We start from the raw sequence: 26,025 nt of genomic DNA on the forward strand, positions 1-26,025 counted from the left end.
GCAATTAATCGCTAGACGGGTATATTTATAAATAATATTATATATGGGAAATTTTCCTATACATATTTTTGACCTGGGGGCAGAATTGATTGTGAAATGGAAAGGGAAAATGCTTATGAACTTGCAGATGCATTTAAGGTAACCCTTTTTCATTTTTATTTAAGAAGAGAATTTGTTCCACTGTACGAAGAGGATTGAGTGCAGAAAAAGTGGTAGAGATGCAGTTATACAGTCTACCTGGGCCCCACGAACTATCAGCTAAAGAGAATAAATAAATTAAATTGCTGCACATTTTGTAGACTAAAATTTTAAGATTATTTTAAAAATAAAATATATCTTTTTATAACATTAAATGTTACGAGTCAAATGGAAGTCTTTCTAAAGTTATTTAATGATATTTATATTATGAAAAGCAGATTTTTTGACATTTTAAGTTTTTCCCGTTTCCAGATAAAATGAACACGCACAAAACACAAGCAAACAGCCAGAACACAAAGCATGGAAAACCCACCCCATCGACCAAAATCAACTCAAAATACTCCCACACAACAGAACCTCCTATCCCTCGCTGGCTCCAAATCTCTCAGTGGAATGATCAGTGGTTCGCTATCTGTCACCATCAAAACACTCCACAAATCCCGCGAATGATTCACCTGCTTATAAACCATTGAATCAGATACCGAAGCAGTTAGGTTCTAAATGAAGCTTCAGACGTCACTGATCACGTGACTCTGGCCAAACGAATCAAGCTTCGACACAGTGCTTCTGGAGCAGTGTGTTGATTTTTTTGACACACGCACCGGAGCTTCAGCTTCAAGCGGGCCATCACTATTCAGGAGGAAAACAAAACATTGCATATATTTTTTATCATAACTCTGGTTTTACTGAATCTGCGCTAGTATAGTTTATGTCACGAGTTAGGGAGGACTCAGGCGCAGATGGGATTACATCCAATAAAGCGGTTTATTTACAGGTCACCAAAGTGCAAGCTATATACAAGTGAAGAGGGAAACCTCAGGGTCCAAAAAGCCAATTGGGGAAGGGGAAATCCTCTCACACTCTCCCACACGCTGTCACACTTGTACTCCACACAGGAAAGGCAGTTGGTCCGGGGAAACTGTTCACAAAAAGGATTAATCACTAACGCGAAACTCTCAAATTGGAAATTAGCTCGTAAGATGAGAAGTAATACTGACTTGTCTCACTTAATGATCCAGTGAAGACCCGTTCTGCTTCCCAGCCTTAAATATCAGAGACTCCTCAGCTGAGTAATTGAGAACAGACAGACAAGGCTGGGACTTGCTGAAGGCTCTTCCCAGGCAGAGTGTCGAGAGAGGGAGAGAGAGACAGGCACAAAACAAAAACAACAACCAATGAAGCCCTGTGGGGCCAGCGAGGCAGACACAGGGACCATGACATACTAAAAGTTCTCTTTAAAAACTAAACTAATATTTTCCACAAACTCCAACAAAGGTCCATCATTATCCAGGGTACCTCTCTTTCCACCCTATTCACTTATCCTTCAACGTGTCATCAGGTCCCTCTATGACCATTTCCATGAATAACAAGTAAAAGTCATTGTTTTCCTGCAGTTAATCATTTTAAGCTAAATGCAGAAAATCTTTCTCTCTCATGAAATTGATTGTTTTGGATTTCCATCTGCTTGTTGCCCTTTTGTTTCTGCCTGTTTGAGTTTCATAATTTCATCAAATACACCAGCCATTCCTGTTTCTGTGTCTGGTTATCGAAGGGTATCTTCACCTCTCATTATCAGTTCATCTTCAACATCAGGCTCACCTTCAACTACTTTTGGGCCATTCTACAATAACAAGATTTTGTCTCATCCATAATTTTTTTTAAAAATACAATTCAGCTCTCAGGAAGCACTCAAAGCTGAATTTTCACATGTCCGTACTTATTGAAAAAATAAGCTATCAATCCAATTTTTTGTTTTGATTTCATTAATATGAACTTCTAGTAATTGTGAAATAGCTCAACTGAATGGAAAAATGAATTGGATGTAGCTTTGTGAAATAGCTCAACATATTTTAGAGAACAGTAACCATGCACTGCAAGTTGTTCCCTACAAGATATGTACATCCCTGTTATTGAAACCTAATTAGCCTGGAAAATTAAAACAAAAGTGAGTGAAAAACAGAAAGGAGTGAGCGAGTCACATACTAACATGATGGGTTAACCATCATGTTAACCATAGCAGAGTGTCGAGAGAGGGAGAAAGAGACAGGCACAAAACAAAAACAAACCAATGAAGCCCTGTGGGGCCCAGGGGCGGAGCGTGGGGGTGGCTTACGGGGCTTAAGCCCGGGTTGTTTTGTCAGAAGCCCGGGGTATTTTGGAGTGTAATTTTTTCATAGTTAGATGCCTGGCTGACAACTGTATAAAACAAAAAGTACACACAATATTCGAAGCACATAGTGCACACTGTGGGAATTTACGACTGTGCGTGAATCCCCCCCTGATATTGGTATGATCCAAGCTCAGGCACTAAGCGACTGAGCGAGGGGGCGGGGCAGCTGCTGCCCGTGAGTGCGCTGTTGGAGAGACGGAGCCAGCCATACTAAGGAGAGCTTAAGTTTGACCAGGTACCAAAGCAAATCATTCGTACCGTACAAATAATGTAAATATGACGGTGCATCACGAAAGATTGATATGAAACTGATCACTTGACCAATATTACGTTACTTGCTCTTCAAGTGAATCAACAAATGGCAAAATGAAAAGCCGAACAAATGCTATTTTTTTTAGAGAGTCTTAGCTTACGTGTGTTTATTTCATATTTTCAGTTCTTACCCTCCCCGACTAATTCGGTTTCAGTTATGTACTGAAACATAAGAATGGACATTAGAGGGTTCTTTCAAAGAAAAAACTCAGGTAAATGTTATTTTATATATTATGCTTTGTATGTTGTTCAGTATATTTCTGTGCAAAACAAGAGGGATTTCAGTACACAGCAGGATATTCACATTTGTAACCAGATATTTACATACACTTTAGGGAGAAAACATAAAACATTTTTACTGTACAACATCAATTTAGAGTAAACTTTTGTTTTAGATAAATATTGAAATATATTTTGAATTAGTTAAATTTCAGAATAAAGAGAGACAGAGCTATTTTTATCACTTTCATCAAATTTAGGAGTACATGTACACTAAATTTATTGTTAATTAATAAGAAAACTCCAGACGATTCCATTCTGAGCTGAAGAAGCTTCTGATAGGTTAGTAGAGTCCATGTGAGTAAACTGGTGGCACAGCTGTGGATGCATATAAGGCAAAACACAGAGCCTGTTTCTTTGACATGGGAAAATCAAGAGATATCAACCAAAACAACAGGAAAAGAACTGTGGAGCTCCATAAATGTGGCTCAAGTTTGAATACAATTTGGTGCCATTTGCAATTAAGAAATACAGATAGTTTCTCTCTTTACTCTTAAAGTTAACAAATATGTTTTTATATTTATCAATCTAAAAAAATAAACATTTAGTCTGATTTGATGTTACAATTAAAAAAGTGTTTTTATCTGAAGAGTAAATATCTGGTTTCAACTGTATATTTGATGATTGTCAGCACAAAGAGGGAGAGAGAGGAGCAGAGAGGGCGAGAGAGGACAGAACAGAGATGGAACAAGAGCAGGTGAGACACACATGTTAGTCAAATGGTTGTTTACCAAAAGTATCACCGTATCATAGGTCCTCATGTATCTCGTACCTAGTGTTTCTTTTTAGGTTTGTTATTTTTCAAATTCTATATTTATTAAGTTCTGCAGGCTTGTTTGCACAACAAGGCTAAATAATTATATAAGCTTTTCTCAATCTAAATAGTGGACTTTGGTAGAATTAAAAAATAAGTGTAGTGCAGGTCTATGATGATTTTTAGTGCTACTATCATCTAGTTCTGATTCTGGTTCTGTCTTGGTTAAGTCCTCAGTAGTCCTGATTTTGAACTGTTGTAGTCCTGTTTTAATTCTGGATCAGTTCTGGGTCTGGTTGAATTGGGGTTTAGTCCTCGTGTCTTGATACAGCCCTGACCTTGTTCTGCCTTGCTGCTTAATTAAAAAACTAGTTTAAGGTGTCCTGCACATGTGATATATATTTTTCCCTATATGAAGTCATTCTTTTTTGAACAGAGCCTATTAATCTTTTAGTCATTTCTACCCCCCCCCCCCCCCCCCCCAAAAAAAAAGAAAAAAAAAATCCCACATGCATACTACTCTTTGGGCTAAGCCCCGGGTGTTTCAAATGTCTGGCTCCGCCTCTGGTGGGGCCAGCGAGGCAGACACAGGGACCATGACTTACGTGCTAACACTGAGATATTTTTCAGACTAGACTGAGTGTGTCATTCTAATAATGCAACCCTGTTATCCATATTTCCAAAATAAAATAAAAAATAACGGCAAAGTACTTTTCCTTTCTCAATAGGAGTACATTTATTTTTTATTTTCACAGAAAATTATTTAACACATCTAGCATCTGTTTCTGAATAAACACTAATACTGATGTGCTACTATGTTACTTTTACTTACAGTCCTGTTGTCATACATATAAAACATTACAGACATATGAAATATTATTTAAATCACATTTCTTGTGTAAATCCCCTCTTGCTAGGAGCTAACTTCCTGTCTTGCTTCCATTAGAGCTGCCAAAAATGACTGAAACATCATATGGAGGGGAAAAGTACATTAAACACTTGAGAATTTAAAAAAACAACAACATTTCTTTGACCAAAAATAAAAAAAAACCCCCAAACAAACCAACAAAAACAAACCAATGAAATAAACAGAAATAAAACATTTGGATTAATTTAATGAGCTCAGACTTGTTTGAGATGCAGATGAACTGGTTCAAAACTGAGCTCTGGTGAAACACAACATATTGATATCCACTGTGAAGCTTTAACAAGAAATATGCACAAAAATCTGGAATAATCGTTATAATGAACTTCAACTGATTGACCTGATGAATCTGAATACGTTTCTGAGTGATAGAGACAGAAATATACAGTGTTAATCTAACAGGAGGACACTCCTTAGGCTGAAGTACACAGACTTATTGAGGAACCAGAAAATAAAAGTCTAAATCCAGGATAAAGAGGTTCAGTGAATGTGGTGTTGAAGGTGTGGAGGTGGATCAGAGTGTCATCAGAGGAGACTCTGTAGAAGGACAGCGTGCCAGCAGGACAGTCCACATACACTGCTGCTCTGTTAGACACAGAGGAGGAGGAGATTGATGACAAGAGAGTGAGTTTTCTGTTATTGTGCCAGACATAACGAGGACCATCATCAAAGCAGCTCAGACTCCAGGATTGTTCATTCCTCCCAAACAAACAGTCGTTAATGTTTCCTCTTCTTGTGATTCCTCTGTAACTCACTGATATATGAGCTTCTCCACTCCACTCAACCTCCCAGTAACAGTGACCAGTCAGACCATCTCTACACAGCAGCTGAGGCCAGCGATCAAATCTGTCAGGATGATCAGGATATGGCTGATCCTCTTCCACATGTGTCACCTTCTTATTGTTATCAGATAGTTTAAGTTCTCTGTGTACTGTGTTTGCGTCGATTGTGAGTTGACAAGAATCTGATGGAGAGAACAAACACAATCCAGCTGCAGTTATTGATCCGTCATCTGTTCATTGATTGACACTTTGATGACGACTCCTGACATCAGAGATGTGAATAAGTGATGTGACAGTTTGAAGATGGTTGAATGTGTGCTGCTTTGTTTTCATGAATCACATTAAAAACACACTTACACTTCCTCAGACCTGGTCTCAACCATCGGACTCCAGCAGGCTCCACCCTGAAAGGAGGAGGGGGGTCAGACCAGCACAGTCTCTTTCAGCATGCACACATGGACATTACATTACTCTCATACACATACTGTTAGACACTGATAAAGGAACAGTCAAACATTTTGACTCATTCAAAATGGGACAATATGCTTCAGTTTTAATGTTCCTGTATAAGACACTTTTTCATTGTTTATGTTGACCCCTGACTGCTTTGTTCTCTATCACATTTGTGGTACATTTATATTTTTTCATCTGTCATTTTTACCTGCATGCGTTATGAATTTATGTAGCGATGCTGATATTGCTGATATATATATATATATATATATATATATGTGTATATGTGTATATATATATATATATATATATATATATGTGTATATGTGTGTATATATATATATATATATATATATATATATATATATATATATATATATATATATATATATATATATATATATATATATATATATATATATATATCGGTTTCAAGCATCCTGACCAGCTTCCTCAGGTAACCCCCTATGTTCATCCCTGGTGATATGCCCTATACTATACTATGTGGTGTTAGACTTGTTGTCATGATCCTGGAGCTTTGATCAAGAGTTTTTAGAGGTTTTCGTTTTAAGAAAATTATTATTTTTTATTTAATGTTTTTTTGGCTTAATTATTGTTTTAGTTAATTCATGTATTTTGATTCGATTTATATTGTGGTTAGAGCTTATTTAGTATAAGTGCTTATGTTATTTTATGTTATTTTTTATTATATGCAAGCTTTTCCTAGTATTTGACTTCCTGTTTTATTTTGAAAGTTGTCTTCTTTGACTAGCACTCCCCTCCTCCTTGCAAAGAGGAAACTTAGGTCTGGAAATTCATCACTGTGGTAGACCTTAGCTGGCAATTCTCTCGACCTCTCTGCTTTTTTTTCTTCTGCTACTCTTTGGACGACCTCTGAAGAGGTCCTTCTTCTCTACTTTGACTACAGCAGGGTTTCTCCTCCAGTACTGGTTCCACATTCTGTCTCTGGAAAAGTCCCCCAGCACTGATCCACCTTATGGACTGTCATTGTCTTCTCTCTAGCCTCAGGCTACCTAGGCTATTTTCTTCTAAAATGTCACCTACAATCCTTCACTATTTGTGGTTTTCTTTTGGTAATTTTCAGTGTAAGTTTTTTTTATTATAACTTCTCTTTATTAGCTACAATTGTTACTGGTTATTTAAAAAAATTACTTAACAACACTTTTTCTGACCTGACAATTGTACAATTTGGATTCTTAAGCATCTTCACTCCAGAGTCCTCCAGGTTGTTGTTACTCAGATCCAGCTCTTTCAGAGTACAGGATTGGGAGCTGAGAACTGAGGACAGAGTTTCACAGCTTCTCTTTGAGAGGTTACAGCTACTCAGTCTGCGAAGACAATAATGGACAGAAAAATAAAATGTTAAAATATCTGGTCTGAACTCTTGAGGTCCAATATTTTCTATATAAAATATCTATACATAGTGAATTATTGTTGTTCTTTTCTAAATAAAAACACAAAAAAAACTTATTTATTTTCACTGCAAAAAGGCACTATGTGAATCTAAACTGTGAAAAAACAATTCTATATGGAATAGCTTTAATTCATAAGTTCACAAATTCAGGCAAACAGATCATACATCAAACTACAAAGAACATAATCCAACCTGAGTGTTTCCATTTTACAGTCTGGACTTTCCAGTCCAGTCAATAGTAGCTTCACTCCAGAGTCTTTCAGGTCATTGTCACTTAGGTCTAGCTCTCTCAGACTAGAAGACTGCGAAGTCAGGACTGATGAGAGAACTTCACAGCTTTTCTCTGAGAGGTTACAGACATTTAGTCTGAAAAAAAAAGAACAAATACACAAGTAATACTGGTATTAAAACAAACAATTTGGGGTCACGACTAGATTTAGCAATATTTAATCTCATTTCAGGACTTGCTGGAATTTTAATGTAAATATTTTAAACAGATTCAGAGAAATATTTAATATAAATTAATGCATGTGGAAGATTTTTTATTTATTATTTATTTAACTTTATCTGACCTGAGAGTTTCCAGTGTACCGAGTGAACTCTCCAGTGCAGCAGATAGAAGCTTTATTCCAACATCAGTCAGGTTATTGTTACTCAGGTCCAATACTCTTAGACTAGAGGGCTGGGAACTGAGCATGGAGGACAGAGTTTCACAACTTCTTTCTGACAGACTACAGTCACTTAGTCTAGAATGACAAATAACCAAGTGGAAAGAGATTAATGTTTTTCTTGAAAGATATCAGTGTATGATAAATGATATATACAACTTTCAGTATACTTACAGAACTTTGTTGGAAGCCTTGACCACAGGCAGCAGCCTCAGAAGAGCTTCCTCTGAAGCAGAGTATTTCTTCAGGTCAAACACATCCAGATCTTTTTCTGATGACAGTAAGATAAAGACCAGAGCTGACCATTGAGCAGGAGACAGTTTATCTGTAGAGAGACTTCCTGAACTCAGAGACTGTTGAATCTCCTCCACTAGAGAATGGTCATTCAGTTCATTCAGACAGTGGAACAGGCTAATGCTTTTCTCTGCAGACAGATTCTCACTGAGCTTCGTCTTGATGTACTGAACTGTTTCCTGATTTGTCTGTGAGCAGCTTCCTGTCTGTGTCAGCAGACCACGTAGGAGACTCTGATTTGTCTGTAGAGAAAAACCCAGCAGGAAACGAAGAAATAAGTCCAGGTGTCCGTTTGAACTCTGCAATGCCTTATCCACAGCACTCTGGTGGAGAAACTGTAGTTTAGGTTTATTAAATAATTTAGACCACTTGGAGATTGTATTTCGATCATCCAGCAGATTAACTCCAGAGTTAATAAATGTCAGGTGGACATGAAGAGCAGCCAGAAACTCCTGAACACTTAAATGGACAAAGCAGAACACATTGTCCTGGTACAGTCCTCTCTCCTCTTTAAAGATCTGTGTAAACACTCCTGAGTACACTGAGGCGGCTCTGATATCAATACCACATTCTGTCAGGTCTGATTCATAGAAGATCAGGTTTCCTTTCTGCAGCTGCTCAAAAGAAAGTCTTCCCAGAGACTCAACCATCTTCCTACTCTTTTTATTCCAGTGTGGATCTGTTTCAGTTCCTCCATCATACTTGACCTTCTTCACTTTGGCCTGAACCACCAAGAAGTGGATGTACATCTCAGTCAGGGTCTTGGGCAGCTCTCCTCCCTCTATGGTTTTCAGGACATCCTCCAGAACTGTAGCAGTGATCCAGCAGAAGACTGGGATGTGACACATGATGTGGAGGCTTCTTGATGTCTTTATGTGAGAGATGATCCTGCTGGCCTGCTCCTCATCTCTGAATCTCTTCCTAAAGTATTCCTCCTTCTGTGGGTCAGTGAACCCCCTCACCTCTGTCACCATGTCAACATACCTAGGAAGAATCTGATTGGCTGCTGCAGGTCGCGTGGTTATCCAGAGACGAGAGGAGGGAAGCAGGTTCCCTCTGATTAGATTCGTCAGTAACACATCCACAGAGGTGGACTCTGTAGGGTCAGTTAGGTTTTTAGTTTTGTGGAAGTCCAGAGAAGGTCGACACTCATCCAGACCATCAAAGATGAACATAACCTGGAAGTCTTCAAAGTTGCAGATTCCTGCTTCTTTAGTTTCAGTAAAGAAGTGATGAACGAGTTCCACCAAGCTCATCTTTTCATCTTTCAACACGTTCAGCTCCCTGAAACTGAATGGAAAAATGAACTGGATGTCCTGGTTGGTTTTGTCTTCAGCCCAGTCCAGAATAAACTTCTGTGTTAAGATTGTTTTCCCAATGCCAGCCACTCCCTTTGTCAACACTGTTCTGATTGGTTCATCTCTTCCAGGTGAGGCATTAAAGATGTCTTCTTGTCTGATTGTTGTTTCTGGTCTGTCTGATTTCCTGGATGCTGTTTCAATCTGCCTGACTTCATGTTCATCATTGAGCTCTGCAGTCCCTCCCTCTGTCATGTGGAGCTCTGTGTAGATCTGATTTAGAAGGGTTGGGTTTCCTGCTTTAGCGATCCCCTCAAATACACACTGGAACTTCTTCTTCAGTTGAGATTTAAGATTATGTTGACAAACTGGAGCAAACATGTCTGAAAAGACACAGTAAATAAGTTACATAAATCAGTATTAATTTATTTGAAATGTTAGATAAAACGTCTTATAACTTTTTATCTTTTAGGAGGCAGAGCCTTGGGCTTTCAGACCCCTCTTCTGTGGAACAAACTCCCAGTTTGGATTTGGGAGACAGACACTATTGAATTCTCTACTTTTAAGATTAGGTTTATAAAGCATATAGTTAGGGCTGGATCAGGTGACCCTGAATCCTCTCTTAGTTATGCTGCGATAAACCCACTGGCGTTTTTTCTTCACTCACCTTTCACTATGTTGTCATACCTCCCTTTGCATTTAATCATTAGTTTTTATTAATGCCCGGCCCCGTTGCACAGCTTGTCTTTTGTGCCGTCTTTTTCCCCTCACCCCTAAGCAGTCGTGGAAAATGGCTTTCTGTCTCTGAGCCTAGTTCTACCAAAGGTTTCTTCCTGTTAGAACTGATCTTTTTCCTTCCCTTGTTACCAAGTGCTCGCTCATTGGGGGGGGGGGGGGGGGGGGTGTCTGACTGTTGGTGGTTTATCTGTATTATTGTAGGGTTTTTACCTTACTATATAAAGTGCCTTCAGGTGACTTTAGTTGTGATTTGACACTGTGTAAATAAAACTGCACTGAATTTAATTCAATCAAAATCACATTTCATCACTCAAAATGGTGAAATTGTGGATATTTGTTGGTCAGTTTCATTCATTTCATTCCCCTTGAAGAATACATGTTTGAATACATACTGTCTCATACACTGAGATAATAAATAATATAATTATCCTGCAGTTTAGAGATATCGCCTTACTGCTTTGAAGATGCTCAGCCAGCTCATCCTGCTTCATTCTCTTCAAGAAGTGAAGCGTGATCTTTACAAATGCCTCTGTGATGCTCCTCCTCTGCTCTTCATCATCACCCTCCAACATGTCCACAATGTCCCTCTGACCCTCTAAACATTCAAGGTCATGTGCACCAAGAACCCATAGGATCTTATTCAGCTCATTCTTCACAAATGTCAAAATGCTGTCTTCTAGCAACTGTAACAAAAGCAGAGGTGGGAAGTATGTGTTTTGTTATATATATTATATATATTATAATATATATATTATATATTTCTTCTCAGATTTGAAGACAAATATCTGAACTTTCAACTCCTTACAGGCTCTTTGCTTTAGATTTAAGACATTTGAGGGAAGTTATGTTATATCCTATGGTATTCGCTTGTATTGTTTCATTATGACATCAGTATGACATGAAGTCCAGTTTTGTTGGTTAAAAAAAATCCCTTGAGACCTACTTTACTTTTATATTTAAGTACATTTCACATGGTGTTGATTTCACTCCTAAGAAACTTAATCAGTACTTCAATTGTTGGAGTCAAATTGTTAAATGTTGTCATTGTGTTACTTAAATTTGTAAGTCTTAGTTCAAGCAGCATGATCAAGGATATTCCTTTGTCTCTGACCACCTCTCCAGCCAGTTTCAATAAAAGGCGGCAAGCGGAGGCCTAAGGTGGGGTCAGTCTGCGGTTGGATTCAGAGCGCTTTTCTGAGACACCGACCGGGGCCTCCCTTGCTAGCAAGTAAAATCGATCGATCGCTGATTGTCCAGTTTCTTTCGTTAATGAGAATAAGTTTCTAAACCAGCGGGGCCTGTGGAAGCACAGACCCAACATCAACTTTCACCAAACACTATTTTAGTACCTGTCCTTCTACCTAAGTGATTGTGATTGAACAGAATACTATATGAATGACTCAGTTGGACTGAATTCATGGAGCCAAACATCATATCCATGTTGGACACTAAGACAATTCACTGGTCTACAATGTGTAACATGCAGATGGTTTTGAATAGAACAAATGTAAAAGGAGTTGTTGTACATGTACAGACCACAAATATGGATTTCAACTGTATTTTATGCTGCTGGGCAGACTGACCACGGGGAACCTCCAGGAACTCCTGGCCCACACTGTGGAGGAATCATGAAAAATCTGTTTACATAATCTCTCCATATTTATTAGCTTTTTCAAAAATATTTTTAGCACAGTTTTTTGTGAAGTCAGAAGTTAATCAAACGCAACATGGAATAAAAATAAAACATTTTTTTCTGACCGGGAATGCAAGTCAATAACTAATAAAATAATTTGTACATATTTTTTTTTACTATCTTTTTGTTTTTAAGTTTTTTTTCTGCTTTTTTGCTAAACAGTAAATTTCAAAATTCATGGTTGACAAGAACAACTATATTTTAGCATGAAAAATATTTTGATAAAAGAACTTTATAGAACCATAAAACCATCATCAATTTAGGGCAGCTGTGGCAAAAACACTTACATTGGGTGGTGGTCCACTAAATTTGTTAGTCACTGTGCATCATTTGGTTCTGTTTCTCCAGGAAACTTATTTTAGGCAATAGAGAGATTGTTTTTTCTACAAATGGTACATGGTTTTTGTTTTCGCTACTATAAGATCAATGTTGGGGAGGAACGGAATACATGTACCGGTGTTCTGGGAATCTATCCTACCTCACAAACCATCCTACCTGTTGTTTCTGTGCAAACGCTGTGTATGGGCATAACACAAACCCCTAATTTACATAATTTTTTTTAACCCATTGTGAATATTTCTTATGGTTATGGTTAGGTTTATGGTTAGGATTAGAGGTTGGAACCGGTGTTACATATTTAAAATGCAAAATATGAGTAACTGTATTCCATTACATTTACCGGTTAAAAAAGGTGATATTCAGAATACAGTTACTTTGTTGAAATAAATAGATTACACGTCTTTTCCTGTTTCATATCTTATGCTATGCCCTCTCTAAGTTTTCGGTAATTCCACGCCAGTGGAAACCCAAACAAAACACACATTAACAGTCTCTAATGCCTGTGTCTCAATCTTGCGGTCCATAATGAGGTGAAGAAATATTTTTAAAAATTATTATTCAAAAATTATTTAATATGAAGGCAATAGGCAGAGTGTTACAGGCATAGCCCTAAAGAATGTGGCCTCATGGGCAGTGTAGTCTGTGCTGCAGCGAGAATGGACTGCCATACCCGTTATGTGTCTGTGAGCGTGAGGGAGGGAGAAAAAGGAGCATCGAAAAGTATGTGCTGTCACAGGCCAGAAATGGGAGATGGAGGCATGTACAATAATAATACACACTGCAGCCAAAAATAGTGCCTGCCTGTAATCTGTTGTGGAATACATTTTAAAAGTAACCTTCCCAACACTGAATAAGATATAACAACCACCGCTATCAGTCCTGGCGATGGGTTTTGCCAGGGTCTCTGCCCTTGACTGCTGCCCGCTATACATTGCACCAGACCTCTATGACACCTCCTGTGGGTGGTGGGCCTACTAGAGGTGTTGTAGGGATCCAGCCAAGTCCTACAGGGAGGAGGTCCTGAGGTAGACCCAGGACATGCTACAGAGATTATCTCTCTTAGCTGGCTGAGAGATATAATTCCTGATAAACTGGAGGAGGTGGCTGGGCAGTGTGATGTCTAGGTTTCTCAACTTAGGCTATTACCTTCATGACCTACCCCCAGGTAACTGAAGAAAATGGATGGATGGATATAACAATAATCCTCCCTAAAGACAAACTTCCCAAAAAGACATCAAAAAGTGCTCAGGAAATCATTATGGATGCACAGTGTTTGAACCAAAAGACAAAGGTGACATCCACTGGTCAAACCGGAGTCCCACTCCTACTCTTTCACTGCTGCATCTCTCCTCCAGGTGTCTAATTTCCTTGATTAAGGATTAACTAAATGCTGAGATATGCTGAGTTTTCAGCTCAAAGTTTTCTTGGGAATCACCTTGATTTGATTTGATTGAATCTTTATTTTGAACATGTTGAAAAAGTACAACATAATAGAATTAAAAGAGACAAATGAACACCTTGTTGGTGCAAAAGTAATATTTATGTCTGTCAAACTGTGTTATCAGTTGGTGCATTTACTACAGATTTGACAAAAGAAATGGAAATAAATGACATGTTTTTGCCACAGACTTTTTTTTTCTACTAAACTGTCTGCTATTTGTAGACAAAACATGGGTTCACTCTTAGATGCCTTTTTTATGCTTAAGTCATTTATAGGTCAGTTTTTAACTAAATTAACAAACTAAAAGGAAAAAGATCAGGTGAAAATTAACCCTGTACAAAGAGTCTGTAGAAATAACATATATTAAGAAATGAGGAGTGGCGTTCAAACTTTTGCACAGTGTTGTAGACGGGAAAAATAGTGTGCTGGATGCATCAGTTACATTTAGACAGACAGATTACCTCACTGCAGGAGAACGTTGTCCGTTAAAATGAACCTCAAAATCCTTTGAGCTGTTGCTCATTAAAGATGAACAGGTTGGTTCAGGTCCACATTTGATTTTCTGATGGATTCTGAAAAAATATTAAAACTTCTTCATTAAAAATGTCACTGCACATGAATGGATGATAAAACAATTTTGATAGTTATATTAATTACATTTTATCATTTGACTGTCTTTGTTTAAATTTTGTAATGAGACCCTTGGACCGGTCGCTCTTTAAGGATGGACAGCTGGGTTCAGGTCCAGGTTGGTTCCTGTGAATAATGATGGAGCAGTGATGTGAGTGCTGAGCTGTGACATGGAGAAGAGTCGTGGACAGTTAGAGATGGTCATCTCACCTCTGAGCTGTGGTCTGGCTCTCATGTTCCCCACACAGAGTGGTTTTAGAGGGGGGGACTCCCTCCTCTCTGTCCTCACACTGATCCATGCTGCTGAATTCACATCCACATCAGCTCACACACACTTTCTACCTTCACCTGCAGAGGAAACACAAATCATTCATGTGCACATCAACTGAAATCCTTTCCATCATGTGTGCTGTCCATTTATCAGCTGCTTCTTTTCTGCTTCATCTCAGTCTCAGCTGAATGCAGTCAGACAGCAGTGTGAGGCAGATTAAGCTGCCATCAGCGGCTCTACTTCTACTATCAGTCCGCTAGATGGAGGCATGAAACACACACAATGCATTCACTAACACATTCGCAGATGTGATTTGTTTTCAGTCCATTAATATTCAATTAAAGTTGTTCAAACACGGCTCGAATCACAGAAACAGATGGAGACACGGGGGAACATCATGTGACAGAGTTTAGTTTTCTTCTTCAAACAGGTTTAACAGGAGTTTTGAATGATTTGGGATGTTAAGTACTGCATAGTCATCAGCTATTGCAGACCTTCCCAAAGTGTGGGGCCCGCCCCTAGAGGGGGCGCAGAGCCATTGGGGGGGGGGGGGGGGGGGGGGGCTTATGAAAAGGGGAAAAAAAACAAACAAGCAAACAACGCTTGGACACTGCTAGCACGGGGCTCCCACACAAACTCAAAGCAGGAGATGAAGCATAGCTGAATATATTTCCAAACCAACTTCATTCTAAGCCAAAGACTAGAAAACATTGTGAAGCATCTCTTCCCTTTGGTTTCACCTGCACAAGTACCAAGGTAGGTCTCCCCTGCAGAATTGGTCTTTCCTTTGTTGGGAGCAGCACTGGGCTGTTGAAATCACGGACAAACAGTATCCCACATTCTTGATTTTTAGTTCACAAACACTTCTTGTAATGACTTACTACTCCTGACATTTTGGAGATGTTAGCTCTTTATACAGTAAAGTTACAGCGGGATACAAATAATATCAGACTGATCCGGCCATGATTTGTTCCCCCGGTTCAAATCCTGGACAAACAGTATCCCACAGTTGTTTATGTTTTTAAACCCATTTTGCACAGAGAGGCATTTCTGAAAAATGTATTGATAGCAATGTTGACTATTATTACACAGGAAAAAAACAACTACACATAAAATAATCACACCGTGACGCCTCTGCCTTTGTAAATAGAGGGACAGTAACTGCATGCGTATATGTAAGCATGTAAAACCTGCAGATAGTCAGATTAACAGTATTTTGTCTCTATCTGCCATTCTGCAATTCATCCATTCATTCATTGGTGTTGCGTGACGAGCTCTGTATTCCTCGTCCACACGTAAACGCAAAAAAGGAGTTTTAAAAAATCTCCGTTTTCGGTGATTCGAAACGCCGTTTATGTGTGGACGAAACAGCTGCGTTTTCAAAAATACCCGTGTAGGTGCGGACCTAGCGTAAAAGAGTTAGTAGTTTATTTTCTTACTACCTGTAATTTATTGTAATTTATTGCAGATTACTTGTATTTGCTTAATTGTTTACTAAATGTTTGTGGTGTGAAATAAACCCCAAACGAGCAAAACATGGGTGTGTGTGGTTGGAGGATGTGTTTGTGCGTGCGTGTGCGCATGCTGTGGGGGGGGGGGGGGGGGGGGGGGGGGGTGCGAACATTTTTCTTGAAAAACAAAGGGGAGCCTAGCAAAAAAAGTTTGGGAACCACTGAGTAATTGCATTTTTTGGGTTGGATTACTATTATTTGCGTCATACTTTTTGAATTAAACATATATTTTGGAATAATTAATAATTTTTTCTGCATTGTTAGTTTGTTGTATAAGGTAGTTTTTTCATTTATGTTTTATTGGTTTTCTTTTTTATACAGGGAATATAACACTACAATTTAATAACAGAACAACATTGGGAAAAACAAAAACAAACAACAAGATTATACAAAATCAGGCCTTCCATTTTGTATGTAGTTCAACCATTTCGACCAATGTTCTTTAAATAAGAGCACCTGTGACTTCAGTCTAAAAGTTATTCTTTCCATAACAAATATAATGTATATCAAATCAGTCCACTCATTTGTAGTAGTATCTTCACTAAAACAACGATTGGCTTTTAGAAGCCACCAACAGCACTCTGAGCAGATTTTTATCCGATTTACACAATTTAACCTCCTAGGACCTGGCGTCCACATATGTGGACATCACATTTTGGGTTGTCTAGACCAAAATACTCAATTTAGCTCCACAAGGGCCTGATATCCACTTATGAGGACATTATACTGCCTCGGTTTTATCAAAATTTAAAATGACTGTCTTCATATGTGGCTCTCATTTTTCTTAGAAACAAAAATCAGGTAAAAAAAAATAATCTGGTGATTCTTTGTTTTTACATTCATGAGGTCCCAATCAGCCCAAATATCAAAGAGAAATTAAAAAATGCATGCCATGGAAGAGTTCGGGTCTTAGGAGGTTAAGACTCTCTAAGTTTCCTAAGTACAGTACAGTGAAATGAAATTTAAAAAAAAAAAAAAAGACTGTGTCCAGGACCTTATTTATTTCCGTCCAAAATGGTGCCACATGAGGACAATCCCAAAAAATATGGAAGTGATTTGCTACTGCGTGCCCACACAGCCACCAGAAAGTTGTCTGTTGAGAATCTTTGGATTTCTGCGCTGGGGTACAAAAGTAACAAGTTACATTCTTCCAGCAGAATTCCCTCTATGAGGGGGAGCTTGTTACTGACAACTGCTGCATACAGATTTGATCCCATTCCTCTTTTGATAAGGTTAGATTGCTCTCTGTTTCCCATCTTGTTTTTACATTTTCTCTATCATGACCCTTTAGATTGGTCAGTGATGAATATAATTTTGAGAGAAGTTTTTGATAGGGTGCATCCTTATATGCATTCTCGAATATATGAATAATTTCTTCATTCCCCATCAGTAACTGGAAGATTTCATTTTTTATTCAGAAAATCCCTCAGTTGCAAATATAAAAAAAAAATCTTGATTTTTGCAACCCAAAATTATTCCTAAGGTCCTGGAAATTCATCACTTTTCCCTCTTTTAAGAAGGTACTGTATGTGGTGAGACCTTTATTACACAGGAGATGTCTGCTGACATCTCCTGGACAGACAACATCTCAGCAGTCGTCAAGAAGGCCCAACAGCGGCTGCACTTCCTGAGAGTCCTCAGGAAGTACAAGCTGAACTCCAACCTGCTGCTGACCTTCTACCGCTCGTCCATTGAGACCCTGCTAACCTACTGCATCATGGTACGACAGCTGCACCATGGCGGATAGAGTGAGGCTTCAGAGTGTAGTCAAGACAGCACAGAAGATCATCGGCTGCCCTCTCCCTTCCCTGATGGACATGTATTCCTCCCGCTGCCTCAGCAGAGCAGCAAACATTATCAAGGACAGCTCCCACCCTGGTTTCAACATGTTCAGCCTGCTTCCCTCAGGGAAGCGCTAAAGGTGCATCAGCACAAAAACCCACAGACTCAAAAACAGTTTCTTCCCCAAAGCCATAACCACCCTGAACTCACACATGCACCGATAACACAGCCCCCCCCCAATTTTTTTTCTTCCCACTTCCTCTATGGACCACCACTGTGCAATACCAATTCTATGTGCAATAACTCAACTGTATATATACAACACTATTTATTACTAGGGATGGGTACCGGTGTCCGGTGCCATGATGGCACCGGTTCTGACATAAACGGTAGTAACCAGACCGAAAAGCAGCGCACATTTCGGTGCTTTATTTCGGTGCTTTTTTTTTCCTGAGCTGTGATACACTTCTAGCCAATCATTTTACGTTTCCGAGGATAGTAGGCGGGGCCAGGTACGTACGTTCTTTTAGAGCAGAGCTACAGATTAAAAATGCCCAAGGCGAAGCGGTCAAAAGTCTGGCTGTACTTCACAGCAAAATATGCAAACTCAGCAGCCTGCAACAAGTGCTTTAAGGTGATACTGTGATACTGTCAAAGGAGGTAACACCAAGAATCCGATTAAACAGCTGGCGACGCATAGCGTTTTTTTTTAAAAGCCGAGAAATGCGCCGTATTTGATAGCTTGCTGCGAGACCTCACACTGTGCACGTTGGGTGGGTTGCCAGTTATCGGACCCGGAGCAACATCCCCCAAAAACCCGAAGAATAGAGTCCTGGCCCCTAGCCCTGCCAGTGTAGCAGAAATGATGAGGATGATGATGCAGCAGCAGCCGTTCTTCTCTGCGTGAGTAGCTTAATGTTGTTCATGTGTAATTTACGTTGAGTAGGCTAAACACGTTATTACATTAATGCAGGTAATGTGAACTAGCAAACATCATCATAGCTACATGCGGCTGTCTTCTTATTTGATGGCAGATACTCCCTTCACCCTGGCCAAAAAGGCTAAAATGACCAAAGAAAAAGTGGGAAACAGTTAAACATGAGAGGTTTTTGGACAAAGTTTGTGTTTTTTCCATTGTTTAAGCACTGCTTCCAGCCAAGAGTGATACCATATATGCCACATAGCTGCAGAAAAGGCTAACATTGTTATATTTTTACAAAAAACAGCTGAACATGAGAGGTTTTTGGACAAAGTTTGTGTTCTCCATTCTTTAAGCACCGGTTCGAGCACCGTTTAAGCACCGGCACCGTTTCAAAAGTACCGATTTGGCACCGGTATCGGATAAAACCTAAACGATACCCATCCCTATTTATTACATATTACATAAAAAAAAAACAAAAAACGGCTTGTATATTTGTACATTATATATATATATATATATATATATATATATATATATATATATATATATATATACACGTCTTTTTCCCTATGTTAATACTGTCCATATGTATATAGCGCTGCAGAACTGTACCCCCCAAGATGTTTACACTGAGTAGGAGATGCTCTGTATCTCACTGTACAACTGTATAGTGACAATAAAGGCATTCTATTCTATTCTATTCTATTCTATTATTAGCCCATGTTTTAAATGTCGAGTCAGTCTTACTAAGCAAAAACTTGTATGTGACCCACCTAGGGGGTCCAGCCCCCTGTTTTAATTGATACTTTTTAAGTAATCCATTCCATGTCTTCATCAAGCTTATTATCCACGGGTTACCTGGGTCTCTCAAACAACTTGACATTGAGGGGTCTCCTATCAGTGCCCTAACAGGAAGGTTACCGCCCATATAAATCTGGAGAAGATTTGATTCCTTCCTGCAAAGTATTGATCCGGGTTTTCTATAGGAACACACTGGAACAAGTGTAACATCTTTGGGAGTGTATTCATTTTTATGCTATCCACTCTAGAAGAGATGTTTAGATAAGAAATTAATGTCCATCTACTAATATCTACAATAATATCTTTTTAAAGTGGAGAGTAGTTAATTTCTTCCAAACTAATTAGATCCATTGATAAATTAATGCCCAAATATTTAATAGTTTTTTTGTCCAAACCTATTTTGTATTTGCTACGCACATTTTGGGGGGGGACTGTAATGACTATTGAGAACTTTGGAAATTTGGTCTATATCCCAAGCAGGACCCGTAATTCCTTGGAACTGACATAAGCTCCGTAAATGATTTGGTAGAGTTTGATAAGTAAACCAAAACATCATCTGCAAACAACGGCAATTTCTGCTCACTTCCAGCTATATTAATCCCTTTTATTGTGTCAATCTGCCTAATCCATTGAGCCAACGGCTCTATAAAAATAGCGAATAAAAGTGGATTCAATGGGCATCCCTATTTTGTTGACCTTTCAAGCTTGAAAACATCTGAAAGTTCACAACTGATCTTCAATTTTGCGGTTGATCTGGTGTATAAAGCCCACAATATTGTAATAATCGACCCACTAAACCCAAATTTAAGCATTACTCTGAATAGAAATTCCCATCTCACGGAGTAAAAAGCTTTTCCAGCATCTAGACTCAGTAATATTGCCGGTATTTTATTTAAATTAATGTGTCAAGTAATTTGCAAAGTTCTCCTAATAATATCGTGGGTTTGGTGCAACCTAACAAAACCAGTTTGATTTAAATGTATTATTTTTGGCATGATTTCTTTAAGTCTTTGTGCTATGTTTGATGTAAATAACTGATGTAAATAATCTACATTTAATACACTTACTGGTCTATATTGGGGCTCTCTAATTTGTCTTTACCATCTTTAGGTATACTAGAAATTATAACTTGTTTCCATGAGAGGGAAGCTTCTCCCTTGTAAGGACCCAATTAAATGTTTTAAGTAACATCAGTGTCAGAGTGTCTCTCACTTTCTTATATCACTCTGCAGTAAAGCCATCTGTACCTGGAGCCTTATTTGCCTTGAGTTTACCAATCACCAAGTGAAGTTCTTCCCTTGTAATTTGCTTCACTAAAGATTTATTTTTTTCTTCTGTAGGTTTTGGGATGTCTAACATGTCAAACAAACTCTTCATTTTTCCATTATTATTCGTGAGTGGTTTGAATATAGTTTTTCGTAATATTTCTTAAAGTAGTGCTTAATTTCCTCTATATACTGCATTTCCATTTTGGTTTCCGGGTCTCTTATCCTGTACACTGTTCTATCTGCTTGTTGCTTCCTTATATGCCAATTGTTTCATATATTTAGTTTCCCGCTCATAATATCTTTGTTTGGTCAACATTAGTTTCGTTTGGACGTCTTGAGCGTATATCTCATCAATTTGATTTCAATTTTTTGCAATTTTTAATTTTGTCTTAGTATCCATAGTATTTTTGTATGTAGCCTCTAAGTGTAATAGTTCCGACTGCAGCATCGGAAGTTTTGCAACTTTGGATTTTTTGCTAGAAGGTGTGGGGGGGCCACAGCCCCGTCCTCCAGGGCATGAAGCAGGTATGGAGGAGATCAAAACTCCAGACATCCAGAGGCCCCCAGAACACAAGAGACCAAGGAAGACCAACAGAGGGGCAGCCGCGCCACTGTCCCAGAAAGAGCTGAGGAGAGTCCCAGATGAGGGCTCACTCAGCAGCCGCGGAGCAGAAGCCAGGGGGAGTTGCAGTGACGCGCCCGTGAGCTCCGCCGGCAGCCAGCTGTGCCTGAGTGACCGAGCCCCAGGCCGAGAGGCCGGGGGCACCCCACCTCCGAAGTGGCCGGAGCGAGCCCCAGGCTCCAGGCCCCGATAAGCGGCCGCCAAGGAGTGAGATGGTGTGTACCTGGACGCCCATCCCCAGACACAAAGAACCACCAACGCACCGATGTCTGAGGGAGTCTGCCACCGGCAGGGGAAGTGGTGGTAGGGGGAGATAGGCCTCCAAACCTTGGAGGGCCTGAGATGTCCCTAGAGAGGTGGCGTCTGATACCCAACCGGACATATAGACACAGACATACAGGCACACACAGATACAAACATCCATTCCCACCCTCATGCTCTCATATGCACTCACTCCACACTCAACCAACATGGAGACAGACATAAAGAGACGCTGTACACACGATCACACTCCCCAAGCGTACTCTACGAACCGGGTCTAGGTACCCTTGCCCCTGGAGGGGGGAACTGCACCCAGACCCAGGTGGTGTTACCCTTTTCCCTGCGGTGGGGAGAGGCAGACCGCCCCGACTCCGCAGCAGCAGGGAGGCCCCACACCCCAGACCGCAGTCGGACGGCCAACTCCTCTTCCTAGCCCCCCCGCTCCAGCAGGCCGCAGAGAATGGGGGTGAGAGAAGACTCCAAACCTCCCTCCACCCGCTCATTGTAGTGTTGATGCATGTGTGTTCTAAGGTGCATTTAAAACCCAGGAGGGCATGGAGCTACCTGCCAGAGAGCAGCAGGTAAGCGCATAGTCCCTCCTGCTAGCCCTCAATGTCTACGTGTATTTAACATTGAGAGGTGGGCAACGACGCCAGGGGTGGGGTGTACACCCTGATGGTAATTTGGATTCCATGTATCGTGCCCAGATCATTACATGAAGGAACCTTTTAAAAAAACAAGCGCGTCCATGCTCACAGGTGTACACACGGGTGCTCACACACACAAACTACACCCTTTTTGGCTCCTACCTCAAAGCACACTGTGTTCTGTTGATCTTATGTGCTGCACAATAATGTTTAATATTTAGTATTTACTGTCATATTCCCATATATCATTGTGATGTTGTTTATTCTATTACTCTTGTTCTCTTCTGCTTGTTTTCTTTTTTCTTTCTCAACAGGTGATCCAGGTGATCGATATATGCATTTTCTTTTTCTTTTTTTCTTTTTCTGCCCATTCTGTTGGTTTTTGTCTTTTGCCCTTCTCCCCCGTCCCTCTTCTCAGCTGTTTCTCTTTCCCTCTTTCTTTCTCCCCTTCTTTCCCCCAGTCAAGTCTGTCCCGTATTCAGCAAGTGAAAATAAAATAAACAATAAAAGGTGAATCAAATGGACCATTACGGCAAGGCTGGGATGGTCAATTTGGTAAAGTAAATCCGTTGGGCATCTTTCTTTGCCTTTAGACAACAATTCTGATGGCAAAAGAGCCAAACGGGACAGGCAAAAAAAAAACCAAAACAAAACAAAAAAAAAAACAAAACTTTGGATTTTTTAATACTAGAGCGGTGATGAGAGGAAGATATCCCCACAATATCAGTGGGGATATCTTATCTCTATCACTGAATTCCAGGTACTCGGTAATGTCTTTTGTTAACTGTTCACATGTCTGTTTATTCAATATACTAGAATTTAATTTCCTGTTAGTAATTCTTCTCCTTTGAGAAAGTTTTAAAGCTAAATACAGAAAGTACTTAAAAAAAAATCTAAACATGTACAGGACGTCAGGACCTTTAGACTAAGCAGGTCCAAACTTGTAAACCCACATAGTAGAAAGGTTATTCTCTTCTTTCTTCTCAGCTCAATGGTCATTTTTACCTGTACATTTGACACTTGATAAAGTTTTTATTTTCATTTCTAAACTTTCAAGTGTAAGACAATTGGTAGTTGGCTGGTGTTGAAAACATCCCCTTTCCTTGTGTTTTTGTTAGAATGTTTTTCTGCAGTTCCAACAGGGACAGTATTTTCTTATCTGTTAGGAGAAGCTGATGAGCGTTGTATTTATTTTCATGGGTTTGACTGCTTTGTGTCGGTGGCTTAAATTGCTAATTATTCTACTGAAGTTGCATATAGAAGAGCACAGATTCAGTTGTAGACAGATACAGGTCATTACTTTGGAGTATGTTTGAAATAAAGTCAAGTGTGCACAGACATGCACTGTATTCGAAGTTCAGTCAGTTTTTACTCATGTGATCTGGATCCTCAGTACAGCTGTAAGATGTCTATACGACTTGTGAGACCAACTTAACACTTAATACTTCTCATATTTAATGTCATCAGTGGCTTCTGCCAAGAATTTCCTTGTAATAAGTGCCCACAACAATTTTGAAGTACAGATCTATTTAGGATGTATAATTAGCCTATCTGGGATTAATCAGTTGATGAGTTATTCTTAAGTAACATTTCAGAGAGCAGAGAAGACATTTTCTTAGCATTTACACAACACCCACAGTAATTTAATTATACTGTCCTTCCTTCTCTATCACAAGAAATCCTCATATTTAACATCCATTAGTGTCAATATTAATTCAACATTAACATAATTTAGAACACAAAACTTGCTTATTGCAAACTCAATAAAACTGCAGCATAAGTTTGCTTTCTTGCATTATTTGTGCTTGGAGGAGCAAAGCAAAAGAACCAACAGACAGGCATGTAATGCACCTACAGCACTTTTCTAGTCTTAATGAACACTCAAAGCACTACTAGGTACAAGTCCCACTTTATCCAGACATTTTTGCAACACTTTATCTCCGTCACTTCAAGGAAAATTTTTTAGAATAGCCAGTTAACCTGACATGTATGCTGGAGAGATTCAAACATGCAACCTAAACCCAGAAAGGTCCCAGACAGAATTTAAACCACAGACCTCGTTGCTGTGAGGCAGCTTTTCTAATCAGTCCACAAACACTGAGTGCTTTACCACAGAGCACCACCATGTCATCCTGTTTCAGATCTCGTGTCTGTGTCAAGACACTCTCAAGGCACCATGTGACTTTTGCATGAACTCTGCTCCTCATGTGCGCTGCATGTGATCACTCCTACTCTGTTTTACTATTCCACTGTTTGGAGATTTCCCCATGATCTTTCAAAGATCAGCAGTGGTGCAAACACCAACAATATGAGTGAAAGTGTTAAGGGACCTCTGGAGGTCTGTTAACATTGTCTCATAAAAGAATAAAATGCACACAGACATGGCATGTAGAGTTTAAAGACCCCCTAAACACACCATTGTGGTGACAGCATAAAATTTTAGAATATTTTCATTTTGTTTGTTTTTGAATCAGGTTTGGACAAAGACATTTTTCTGCAGCCAAAACAGGTCGAATTATCACGAGCAGTATGGAAGGGTTAAAGTGTCTTCCACTTTTGTTTTCCCCCTGTAAAAGCGTCATTGTTCTGACATGTTTTTATTGTGCAACAGCTTTAACTTTTAGTTTTTTTGGCTTCGTTTTGGACCAAAAACTATGAACTTCTAATGTCATCATAACAGCAAGATTTCAGAATATTGGAGCACATAAATAAGTAAGTCGTACTTTTGTAACTGGTTGAAGTAAAAATTGTCAAAGCACAAAAAGAGAAATATTCAAAAAAAGGCATAAATACTTTAAGAGAACAGTGAAGAACAGGAATTGAGTAGATGTTAAGTCATAGAAGCAGACCAGACATTTCTAAATAGAGCAAAAACTGCCTCGAACATTTTGATGGAAATGTGAATCATTCTCTTTAAACTCACACAAGATGTCAGACGAGCTGCTTAAAGGTTGCCTCCTTCTCGGGTCCAGCTGTGAGTCAGTCAGCGTGATGTATGGAGTGGCAGATTTCTTTTGTTTCTGCTGGAATTAATCTGAACAAAGCTGGTGTTAACAAGAAGAACAACTATTACCATCACATGGAGCTTCACATGGGAGAGGATCATCTGACAGCAAGTCCAGGAAAGTGAAGTGAAACTTTACAAAGAAAGAAAACACAGTGAAGAGCTTAGGGAGAAATTGTGAAAGAGGAAAATCAGGAACTGATCAGTTTGAAATGTTTGAGGTTTTACAGAAATCTGCATTTCTGTACTGTTATTGTTTGTACTGAACACATCCTCCAGAAATGTTCTATTTAAATTGTGGTGTGACAGGATACATGATGTTTGCCATTTGACAAAAAAATTTGCCATGTTTTTTTTTATTCTTTATGTTTTGGTGTCTGACTGTGATATTTTTACCTGCAGTTCGTCTCTGTGACCACACAAAGAAAATAAACACAGTTTTTCCCTGCTGACGTCAGTATTTCTATCAGTTTAATATCTGCGTTTACGTACTGCAACATTACCCCACTGAAGAACACTAGTGTTGA

The 26,025-nt window shown here is 39.2% G+C and overlaps 1 protein-coding gene across 4 annotated transcripts; it reads right to left on the minus strand.

Annotated features, from left to right (window-relative positions):
• Positions 1–4,435: 4,435 nt before the first annotated feature.
• Positions 4,436–25,596, minus strand: LOC308393291 (NLR family CARD domain-containing protein 3-like). 4 transcript variants are annotated; one of them, XM_080876945.1, is made up of 12 exons: positions 25,418–25,596; positions 14,620–14,757; positions 14,437–14,535; positions 14,241–14,351; positions 11,843–11,921; positions 10,761–10,989; positions 8,151–9,951; positions 7,881–8,054; positions 7,501–7,674; positions 7,067–7,222; positions 5,778–5,824; positions 4,436–5,602 (listed from the first exon to the last, which is right to left on the minus strand). In XM_080876945.1, exons 2-12 carry the CDS (start codon positions 14,706–14,708, stop codon positions 5,052–5,054), a joined length of 3,510 nt encoding a protein of 1,169 aa, XP_080733071.1. In that variant the 5' UTR covers positions 14,709–14,757; positions 25,418–25,596; the 3' UTR covers positions 4,436–5,051. The 4 variants fall into 4 exon arrangements, with proteins under 4 accessions (XP_080733071.1, XP_080733072.1, XP_080733073.1 ...); XM_080876946.1 differs by lacking the exon at positions 25,418–25,596 and adding an exon at positions 24,551–24,635; XM_080876947.1 differs by lacking the exons at positions 10,761–10,989; positions 11,843–11,921; positions 14,437–14,535; positions 14,620–14,757; positions 25,418–25,596.
• Positions 25,597–26,025: the final 429 nt, after the last annotated feature.

This window comes from Rhamphochromis sp. 'chilingali', assembly GCF_963969265.1.
Source record: "Rhamphochromis sp. 'chilingali' genome assembly, chromosome: 3".
Taxonomy (NCBI): domain Eukaryota; kingdom Metazoa; phylum Chordata; class Actinopteri; order Cichliformes; family Cichlidae; genus Rhamphochromis; species Rhamphochromis sp. 'chilingali'.

What these genes read in the sequence shown, in the direction of transcription:
- LOC308393291 (XM_080876945.1), bottom strand. Translation starts at nt 14,708, where the DNA reads ATGGATCAGTGTGAGGACAGAGAGGAGGGAGTCCCCCCCTCTAAAACC. An exon ending in AGCCAGACCACAGCTCAGAG is followed by an intron (nt 14,536 to 14,619) that starts GTGAGATGACCA and finishes CATTATTCACAG; the next exon opens with GAACCAACCTGGACCTGAAC. An exon ending in GGCTGAGCATCTTCAAAGCA is followed by an intron (nt 9,952 to 10,760) that starts GTAAGGCGATAT and finishes GTGTCTTTTCAG; the next exon opens with ACATGTTTGCTCCAGTTTGT.